The sequence below is a fragment of the Lottia gigantea genome, assembly GCF_000327385.1.
Source record: "Lottia gigantea unplaced genomic scaffold LOTGIsca_56, whole genome shotgun sequence".
In the NCBI taxonomy this organism is placed as follows: Eukaryota; Metazoa; Mollusca; class Gastropoda; family Lottiidae; genus Lottia; species Lottia gigantea.
The window spans coordinates 749,852-762,151 of NW_008709919.1; the positions used below are offsets into that span (position 1 = coordinate 749,852).

General features: G+C 30.9%; 1 protein-coding gene across 1 annotated transcript; it reads right to left on the reverse strand.

Annotated features, from left to right (window-relative positions):
* Window positions 1-4,729: 4,729 nt before the first annotated feature.
* On the reverse strand, window positions 4,730-6,097 carry LOTGIDRAFT_166126 (hypothetical protein; the record flags this gene model as incomplete). Its single annotated transcript, XM_009063190.1, has 2 exons — window positions 4,730-4,819; window positions 5,072-6,097. 2 exons carry the CDS (start codon window positions 6,095-6,097, stop codon window positions 4,730-4,732), a joined length of 1,116 nt encoding a protein of 371 aa, XP_009061438.1.
* Between the last annotated feature and the right edge of the window lie 6,203 nt (window positions 6,098-12,300).

Below are 12,300 nucleotides of genomic sequence, written 5' to 3' on the forward strand. Positions count from 1 at the left end.
AAATGAACTTCTCAGAATGCATTATAGGATTTATGTTAAAAAAAATATCCAGGAGGAGGGACCCCAACCAACTTAAGTCCACGGGATCCAACTCACCAGTCTCACCTACTATAAACTTACCCCCTTGCAACATCAACATCGAAACTTTTATCAACACCAAAACCCAGCCTTAGACCATTGTGCATTAAAATGCCAAACCTTTCTATGATTTCATCAATATCAACCCTGTAGAGTGTTCACAAGCTGATTTTGGTTAGGCATCATTTTATACAATTGCCATTGTCCCCAAGATTTAAAGGGATTGTACGAGTCACAGATGTCGGATTGAAAATTGGAAGGGTGCAAATTGATATCAGTGTCTCAGAAAAATATCTTTACGATCACTTTAACAACTAAAAGAAGTGCAAGTAACCGTTAACAGTAACTAAATAATTTTGTACAGTAATGGTGGTAATGGTGAAAACTTGTGCTGTGATTTGATCGAATAACTAAAAGAAACATTACAAACACTAAAACATTTACAAGGTTGGAAACAAAGTTAACTCTATTGATCTTGCTGTACGTTAAAGCAATTTAATTGTTCTAGCCATATTGCCCGCGCCATGGTTATTTACTTGAATCTTCTACAAAATATATCACCTAGTTATCAATTACCATGAAAAATATCTAAAACCCAAACTTAATATAACTTGAATGTATCAAGTACTATGGATATTTGCTATGAAATATACAATCCCTCTTCCACTCGACTTAACAAGTTTTTTTTTCGTTCTAATTAATAACTTATTGATTCCGTGTGGTTATCAGTATAAAACATTACAAATAGTCTGTTTTGTGTGGGAACAATTTAATCACTTATTGAATACAAAACTTGAATTGTAGGAAGTGCTTAAAAATTTTAAAACGGGCTACCTTAAAGGGGTATTTCCTGTTTTTTGTAGGTGGAAAAATATTTTTTCCTCAAATATATGAAAAATATACACCAAAATCTAGAGAAATGTGTCACTTATCAGAATATCTGAAAATTTTAACCAAAAAAATCCAGCCGTTAATTTTTTACCGCCAAAATATTTGAAGTTCGTTATGCTTTTTGGAAGCTGTTTAAAATTTACTGGACGGATTTTTAGTCAATTGTAAGAAATATGTCTCCTTAGTATTCTAAAGTTTTCAACTTCAAATTCAGTTTGATCAAGTAGATACATATACATTGACGTAAATTGCATACTTAAGAAATATTTTCAGGTATAATTATCGACGTTTGTATATAAAGATATTAAAGAGCAGTCATCATCATGCAAATTCCATTACTCATAAAGATTTACCGAAGCAGAAACGGTTATGAATTCGATACCATGAATGTGTCACATTGTCTTTTATTGGTATGTCATTAATTTGGAGTATGGACACATTTATAGGGTATATTTCTAAACATCTCTATTATACACCAAAAGCCATGTTAAAACTGAATGTTTTGTTCAAAAATTGTAAAACTTGGATCGTTTTTGAAAAAGTTGTTTCCAATTAAAGTTCATCAAACAAGTTACTCGTCGAGTTAATTATAAAAAAAATTCACTTAACAATAAAATTCCTTTTTACATGAAGCTGACATACTTAGCCTTAAGTGGTCAGTTCCGGACAGAAACCGCATCTTTCACGATCTTTTTAAACATTAAATTGATCAATTTTTAGAGTAGGCTATCGTAACTGATCGGGACAAAATTCTTACATGTACCAAAATGCTTTTTGTGCTCGGCTTTCTGCTGTGTTTCAGTAACAGTTGTGATGAGCCTGTAATATGACAGAGAAACTCGTCAGACTATCTTGAAAGAGACGAAGTGCGATTTCAGTACAGATACAATTGGGAATTAAGTCGTGTCCACAGTCCACACCGTCTCCGATTCCGTACCGTACACAGTACCGGAAACCGTGAGTCGTCTATCGCACCTTAAAGCGCATATCTCTTGTGTTTTGTATCCAGACCATGAGAAATCTCTTTAAGCTAAACAATATATTTCCCTCGACAATTATTACTCAGGTTTCCCAATTGCAATACTAACAAATCATCAATAAAAAGTTACTTTACGAGAACTTATTTCCTAATACCTCTTTTCATATCATATGAACTAATATTATGGCCATTGTCTTTATAACAATGCAATAAAAGCAAACCTTTGTAGAGTTTCAATTACTCTTTTGTCCAAAGCACTACAAAACGCCATTTTGTTTTACTTGAGTACCAAAACTGATAACAATGTGGTAACTGTACATATTCTATTTCCGGTTTCTATTTATGAAATCTTACATGGCTGTTACGGCTATAAAATTCTCGGTTCCAATATTATCAATTTGTTAAAATCACATTTTGGCAACATTGTGTTGAAATTTTGGGTAATGTGCCTCCATGTAAACGCGTCTCCGAAGTTGGGTGTTTTAAAAGCGATGTTCTTCACTCATTTATCACCAATGACATTAACGTTCTTATACCAATGTCTTTGTATAATGTATAACGTAGTTTGGATATTTGTACTCATTATTAGCCAGAAATCAAAACATTCATTTGGTTAAAAACATTGATCTGGGTTGTCTCCCGTGGGTCGTCATTGACTTATCATCACGTAAGATGTTATCGAGTGTCATATAAATAAACACCCATACCATGTTCATAAAAGTTCCTATTTGTGATCAATGTTTTTTATGGTTGTATAATGCAGCTTAGATGTTTGTACTACAGTTCGAAATCAAAACATTCATTTTGAAAAACATAAAATTGTGCGAGTTTTATCCCTTGGATCATCATTGAACTATTATCACGTGTGATGTTATCAACTGTCATATAAACACCAATACTATGTTCATAAAAGTTTCTATGTATGATCAATGTTTTGTATAGTTGTATAATGAACCTTAGATGTTTGTACTACAGTTCGAAATCAAAACATTTATTTTCAAAAACATCAAATTGTACGAGTTTTCTCCCTTGGTTCGTCATTATCGTTATCAAAAGTGTCAACAAGATTTTTAAAAATTATGTATGTATATGAATAAACACCAATGCCATGTGCATAAAATGTGTTATGTCAATATTTATATATATATATGTAGATCAAACCATCCAACTAAAAACATTGATCAGGGTTGTCTCCCTTGGATCGTCATTGCAATATCGGTACGCATCCAAAGTTTTGTATGAAAATTGCATAATAATGATTACTTTAGGCTTTACACAGCACATTAGATTACTTACTGTCATAATCGTAGATCAGTCTAGATATTGGTTCCCTATAATACACAGATTATGAAACAAAACATTCACTTTGGTTGAAAACATCAAATTGTACGAGTTTTCTCCCTTGAATCGTCATTGAAATATCGCCACGCGTCCAAAGTTTTGTATGAAAATTGCTTAATAATGATTATTTTGAGCTTTAGCACAGCACATCACAAAACCCTAAACAGTCATAATCTTGGTACAGCCTAGATATTGGTACCCTATAATACACAAGTTATGAAACAAACATTCACTTTGGTTGAAAACATCAAATTGTACGAGTTTTCTCCCTTGAATCGTCATTGAAATATCGCCACGCGTCCAAAGTTTTGTATGAAAATTGCTTAATAATGATTATTTTGAGCTTTAGCACAGCACATCACAAAACCCTAAACAGTCATAATCTTGGTACAACCTAGATATTGGTACCCTATAATACACAAGTTATGAAACAAACATTCACTTTGGTTGAAAACATCAAATTGTACGAGTTTTCTCCCTTGAATCGTCATTGAAATATCGCCACGCGTCCAAAGTTTTGTATGAAAATTGCTTAATAATGATTATTTTGAGCTTTAGCACAGCACATCACAAAACCCTAAACAGTCATAATCTTGGTACAACCTAGATATTGGTACCCTATAATACACAAGTTATGAAACAAACATTCACTTTGGTTGAAAACATCAAATTGTACGAGTTTTCTCCCTTGAATCGTCATTGAAATATCGCCACGCGTCCAAAGTTTTGTATGAAAATTGCTTAATAATGATTATTTTGAGCTTTAGCACAGCACATCACAAAACCTTACACAGTCATAATCTTGGTACATTATTTATATATTGATTACTGATTATCATTTATATGTTGATCACTGATTTTTATTAATATCATCTAGTCTTATCACAGATTGATTACTGTTTATTATTTATATTGAGCTAGGCTGATCACATACTGTATTTTATATATATTGATCTAGTCTTATCACAGATTGATTACTGATCTTTATTAATACTACTATCTAGTCTTATCACAGATTGATTACTGTTTATTATTTATATTGAGCTAGGCTGATCACATACTGTATTTTATATATATTGATCTAGTCTTATCACAGATTGATTACTGTTTATTATTTATATTGAGCTAGGCTGATCACATACTGTATTTTATATATATTGATCTAGTCTTATCACAGATTGATTACTGATCTTTATTAATACTATCTAGTCTTATCACAGATTGATTACTGTTTATTATTTATATTGAGCTAGGCTGATCACATACTGTATTTTATATATATTGATCTAGTCTTATCACAGATTGATTACTGATCTTTATTAATACTATCTAGTCTTATCACAGATTGATTACTGTTTATTATTTATAATGAGCTAGGCTGATCACATACTGTATTTTATATATATTGATCTAGTCTTATCACAGATTGATTACCGTTTATTATTTATATTGAGCTAGACTGATCACATATTCCTTATTTACATATTTATCCTGGGTCTGATAGGTTAATAGAAAGGTTAATGATGAACTCTTAATTAATAATTATATAAATAATGAATAAACATGCCTGGTTTCGATGAGAACATATTTAAAAAAAATTTTAAACACTGTGTAATATAAACAACAAACATCACATCATTCTAAAAAAAATAATCATTTTTATTGTTTTCTTTGCCCCACAACGAGAATTTCTACTTCATAGTCATAAGTTTTTATATGGCTTTTCGTTTATGGAAATTCTGGCGCTGTGTCTTGACCTGCACACAGCGAATTTTAACTTACTTTATTCTGCATGGTATCTTTTAACGCAGTTACATTAAAAACTGGTTTGTTTCTATCAACTGTACAATTAAACATATCGCGGACAGTTTCTTTAATGCTTTTATTGCAGCGATAATACACGAATGGATTTATCATTGAATTGGCATACGACCATATAACAGTTATCGCAAATATAATTTGAATTGTTTCATTTTCAGTTCCAAGAAAACACAGATTTAAGAGAAAAAATGGAGTCCATGAAATTAGAAAACACGATAGAATGAGACCAATTGTTTTTGCAGCTGCGGAATCTGCATGTGAAATCTGCTTTTTATCTCCGTTCCCTCGAAGTTCGGTTAAGTTATTTTCTCTCACAATCTGTCGTTTTTTTATGGTTAGATACAGCATGAGGTATAAGATACAGACTATTATAGCTGGAATATAAAAACTCAGAACTGTCGAGGTTATACGATATTCCACACTCTGATGAGTTCCTGACTCACATAAGGCACAGCTGATGTTTATATTTTCGTTCAAATGAGCATTGCTTAATAAGGGTGGTACTGAAATTAAAGTTGGTACTATCCATGCAATGGCTACAAAAATGAAGGCCACATAGGATGGTAGGATTTTGTGATAAAGAGGTCGGCTAATAGCCAGATATCTGTCTACTCCTATCATAATGATATGAAATATTGAAGACGAACACGCAAGCACATCCAAGAAAAACGCCACTGAACACAGAAAATCCGTTATGCGAATTCCTCTTTTCCACAATAAAAATATATAGAAAGGCATTGCTAGAAGTCCGACCATGATGTCAGCAACTGCTAGAGATCCGACTAAAATAAACGTCGTTCGTGTATAGTTATGTCGTATGCGACGTTTTTTGAAAATGATTGCCGCCAGAATGATGATATTACCCACAACTGCACATGTTGCTATTGCAATTAATATGACACTTCTTATAACAAGACCAGAGTATCCTAACAAGTATTGTCTTGAGACATGCATTTCAGATGGACAATTGGTTTCATTTGATTCCATATTTCTTATCTAATTCTATTCCGAATTGAAAATAAATTGCAAACAAATTGGCAAGAATTCAAAGGAGAATGCCACTCTAAAAAAAAGACAAAAGGTCGTATTCCAATGTTTTAAAAAACAGCAACGGTCTGAATTCTATTAAAATGTTTTAACAAACAGCAACAATCTTAGTTTTATTCCAATGTTTTAACAGCAACGGTCTGAATTCTATTAAAATGTTTTAACAAACAGCAACAATCTTAGTTCTATTCCAATGTTTTAACAGCAACAATCCGAATTCTATTCCAATGTTTGAATAGCAAAGATCTGAATTTTATTTCAATGTTTACACAAACAGAAACGATTCGAAATATTCAAAGTTTTAACTTACAGCAAAGATCTGAAATATATTCAAATGTTCTAATAAACACCAACGATCAGAAATCTGTTTCAATTCTTTATCAAACAGCAACGATATGAATTTCCTTCCAATGTTAAAGCAAATAGCAACCATCTGAATTATATTTCAATGTTTTAACAAACAGACAGACACGATTCGAAATAGTCAAATGTTTTAACTAACAGCAACGATTTGAAATCTATTCAAATTTATTTTGACAAACAGCAACCATCTGAATTTTATTCCAATGTAAAACAAACAGCAACCATCTGAATTTTATTCCAATGTAAAACAAACAGCAACCATCTGAATTTTATTCCAATGTAAAACAAACAGCAACCATCTGAATTTTATTCCAATGTAAAACAAACAGCAACCATCTGAATTTTATTCCAATGTAAAACAAACAGCAACCATCTGAATTTTATTCCAATGTAAAACAAACAGCAACGATCTGAATTTTATTCCAATGTAAAACAAACAGCAACCATCTGAATTTTATTCCAATGTAAAACAAACAGCAACCATCTGAATTTTATTCCAATGTAAAACAAACAGCAACCATCTGAATTTCACTTCAAAGTTTTAACAAACAGAAACGATTCGATATTCAAATGTCTTTTAACAAACAGAGATCAGAATAGCAATCCAATGTGAAATTGTTCTACAACAAGATCACATTCAAGCGAAGATCACGAGTTCGGTCGAATCTAATTCCTTAACAAAATTCAATCGAAGTGACGTCATGTTCCAATGCGATAAAGACCAGAAAATCAAACGCAAGCCGAAGTGTCATGAGATCGAGAATGATTCCAACAAATAATAACGACAAGAGTACGCAGAAAATTCCTATTCCAAATCGACAACAAACAGCAACGATCAAAGACAGGAAAGGAAACTTTTCATGAACTCACAAGAGAAGTAAGAGATTGGGAAAACAATCCTGTTGCAGCAGCATTTACGAAAGTCCAAAACAATGGCAAGTACATAATTATATAGTCAGACAATGTTTTTTCCATAAAGCTCATTTTATCAAACCTGATGTGTTTCCATAGAGAATATCATCATTTGAATTATTATTCTGATCATTTCATTGAATTCCACAAAGAATCATTAATTCAATTCACAAACCGTTTCATATCAGCAATTCCCCTAGATGATTGCACCTTATTACGTACATTATGACGGTCCTGTATTGGAAATGCCATTTAAACAGAATGACTGAACATACAAAACGCTATTACTAGAAAAAGTATTCTGAATCAATCCACTAATTTTGCATCAAATTAATTACTAAGCAACACTTAATTGTTTGTACTCATGTACGAAATAAAAGGAAAAATTATTTTAAAAAATATTGTACGAGTTTTCTCCCTTGGATCGTCATTGAAATATCATCACGAACAATGTAATCATAAGTGCCAACAAAAATCTTTGAAAATGGAATATAAACACCAAAGCAAAATCCTTATGTTATGTCAATGTTTTAGTACAAATGTATAATGTAGACCAAACCATCCTTAAAGGTTAAAAAAAAAACATTGTCTCGGGTTGTCTCCCTTGGATTGTCATTGAAATATCTGCACATTTTGCATGGAAATTGCATAAGAATTATTACTTTAGGCTTTAGCACAGCACATCACAGAGCTTAAATCAGTCATAATCTTGATACAGCCTAGATATTGATACCCCATTATACACAAGTTGTGAAACAAAACAATCACTTTGGTTGAAAACATCAAATAGTACGAGTTTTCTCCCATTGAAAAATCGGCACGTGTCCAAAGTTTTGTATGGAAATTGCATAAGAATAATTACTTTAGGCTTTAGCACAGCGCATCACTGAGCTTAAATCAGTCATAATCTTGATACAGCCTAGATATTGGTACCCACAAGTTATGAAACAAAACAATCACTTTGGTTGAAAACATCAAATAGTACGAGTTTTCTCCCTTGGAGTTATTTAAATAGCGTCACTCAAAAAGTAATTTGCGTGTCATAATTGTATAATAACACAGCATATCCAATAGACGAGTAATGTAGAAGGTGGGAATAGATAAACCAAGTACTAGCGATAAGAACCGCTAAACGAAACCCGAAATCTAAACAACATATTGCCGAAACATTATTGCCAGCTATTGAACTTTATCAGTTTATCAATAATAAGTGAGTAAGTGTTTTATAATGAAATGTGGTATCGTGTCTAGAATAAACTGGTAGTCATTTTAATAATTCAATCGTCGTCTGGTTCATCTTGATCTACTGAATCGAGCGATTTTTCAAGTTTCCATAGGGCGAATCAGTTGATGAAAATCCAGACTGTGTCAATCCTAAGGTCAACCCTATTTCCACTTAAGAAGGACCGAACAACGCCGTAGATGATTTTAGTTCGTCAGAAAGACAGATCTTTATATGAACAACAAACGTCCAGACAGACCTCTCAATAAACTGCAAATGTCTCTAAGCAACAAGTCCCAGACGTGCCTTTAAACAGTCATGATATAAATCGTATTGTTCTATTTCTTCTGGCATTTTCATCCGGACAGTGTGTCCTTGGTTGTTACGTTAACGATCAAATGAGCTGAATTTATCCCCCCTTTTAATTTTGTTAACAAGAGAACGATATATAGACAAGGCAATAAATAACCTAAGTCACATAATAAACAGTTCTTAATCTATACAACAGATGTTAAATAATTAACTTTTATTGAAAAAGTGTCGGAAAATGGCAGTTCAAATGCAACAGGCAAGTAATAAATAAAGTAGAAGTGAACGCTAACCATTCAATTAAACTTGTGCTTGTCTGTTATCAAATAATGGTAAAAGACAGAACATAAATCTACTCAATAAAGTCAGTTTAGACTGTGTACTGAATAGCTAAATAGTTTGGTATATGAAGAGACTAAATAACCATCGTCCAGTATGAAGAGACTTAATAACCATCGTCCAGTATGAAGAGACTTAATAACAATCGTCCAGTATGAAGAGACTAAATAACCATCGTCCAGTATGAAGAGACTTAATAACAATCGTCCAGTATGAAGAGACTTAATAACCATCGTCCAGTATAAAGAGACTTAATAACCACAGACTCAAAAACTATTAATTGATAGGATGTCAAAGTTGAAATCATCCCAAATGATTTTTATAATGATAGTTTTAAGAAAGGGTGTTTGTTGCGTTGCAGTCAAGGTATAAGACATAAGCTTTGTAATAGGTTGACGCTGTAAAAATGTATCTCTAAAAGATAACATATCTTCCCCTGTATTCTTCTGTATATTCAGTGTTTGCAGTATGATGCATGCATCTTAAATGTGAAAAGTACTTAAACATGTTTACAAAAAACAACTTGTTAATGATTAACTGCAGTAAAATTAACTCTTTTGGTGAAATGATGTAACTTGCACTTAAATCTAAGATGATATCCGCATTCGTTGAAGATAGCATGTCATTTAAATGATACGCCTTTTTTTAAAAGGGTATTTTGTACCATAATCTGAAAGACTGTTTATCTAGAGCACCGGTTTCTGATAGGAAAGGCAGTTACATCGATGTAAATGGCCGTCTTAAGCAATTTCATGGCGTATGCAATAGGTTTGATTATGACAAAAAAAAAATTTTTTTTTAAGTGGTATGGCGATGTGCCTTAAGTTAGTTTCTCTAAGATCTTCAAATGGCAGGAGTTTTCGTGTAAACTATTAAAGAAGAAAGTATATGGTATATCGTGCAACATAGATCACCTTTCATCACCTGTTGTATTTCAACTTAAATTACATTCTTAAAAAATCATCAGCTCTATGTTCATTGCAGATCAAACTTGCAACACCTGTAGTTTTACGACCGCCTGGCCTAGATAAGCGACCGTTCTTAGTAAACTTACTTTTTTTCCTTCCTCTCAGTTTCAATAAGATGCCATGATAAGATGCCAATCAAAGAGATATCTTTGTTTTCAATCTTACCATCAAGATTGATTTATAAGGTAACTGATCACACCCAAGTGTGGTGTTTGAGCCCGGAGACAGGTAATTTGTTATGTTACTGACTGAAGGTCAGAAGTAGAATATAAATCATGCTATGAATTCAATTCACTGGGCCATTAACAAAGGTATAACTACCATGAAGTTATACGGTAGTGAATGAAAAGGGATTTTCTGGATTTTTAATGTTTATCGAGGATTGAAAAAGATGCTACAAATATAAGCTATTAAAGTCCCCGGTACACAAACAAAATCAAGAAAATCGCAAAACATATTGATTACTGATTATTCATATTGATCTAGTCTTATCACATACTGATTATTATTTATATATTTATCTAGTCTTATCACATATTGATTACTGATTATTCATATTGATCTAGTCTTATCACATACTGATTATTATTATTTATATTGATCTAGTCTATTACATATTGATTATTATTATTTATATTGATCTAGTCTTATCAGATATGGAATACTGATTATTATTTATATTGAGCTAGGCTGATCACATACTGATTATTATTTATATATTTATCTAGTCTTATCACATATTGATTACTGATTATTATTTATATTATCTAGTCTTATCACATATTGATTACTGATTATTATTTATATTATCTAGTCTTATCACATACAGATTATTATTTATATATTTATCTAGTCTTATCACATACTGATTAATGATTATTATTTATATTGATCTAGTCTTATCACATACTGATTATTATTTATATATTTATCTAGTCTTATCACATATTGATTTCTTATTATTATTCATATTGATCTAGTCTTATCACATACTGATTATTATTTATATATTTATCTAGTCTTATCACATATTGGTTCCTGATTATTATTTATATGTTACTTAGTCTTATCACATACTGATTACTGATTATTCATATTGATCTAGTCTTATCACATACTGATTATTATTCATATATTTATCTAGTCTTATCACAAATTAATTTCTTATTATTATTTATATTACTTAATCTTATCACATACTGATTATTATTTATATTATTTAGTCTTATCACATTTTGATTACTGATTATTATTTACATTATCTAGTCTTATCACATACCGATTCCTGATTTTTATTTATATTATCTAGTCTTATCACATATTGATTACTGATTATTATTTATATTGACCTAGTCTTATCACATATTGATTACTGATTATTATTTATATTGATCTAGTCTTATCACATATTGATTATTATTTATATTATCTATTCTTATCACATATTGATTACTGATTATTATTTATATTATCTAATCTTATCACATATTTATTCCTGATTATTATTTATATTATCTAGTCTTATCACATATTTATTCCTGATTATTATTTATATTTATCTAGTCTAATCACATATTGATTACTGATTATTATTTATATTTATCTAGTCTAATTACATATTGATTACTGATTATTATTCATATTGTTCTAGTCTTATCACATATTGATTACTGTATTTTATATATATTGATCTAGTCTTATCACATATTGATTAATGATTATTATTTTTATTATCTTGTCTTATCACGTATTGATTATTATTTACATTGATCTAGTCTCATCACATACTGATTATCATTTATATTATTTAATCTTATCACATACTGATTCCTGATTATTATTTATATTATCTAATCTTATTAAATAACGTTTGAATGATGCGCATCATATTACATGTAATTGTCGATAACGCTCCATTAGGATGAGAGGTTGATGATGAATTATTAATTAATAATTATTTAAATAATGAATAAGCATGTCTGGTTTCGATGAGAACATATTTTTAAAAAAAATCATAAACACAGTGAAAT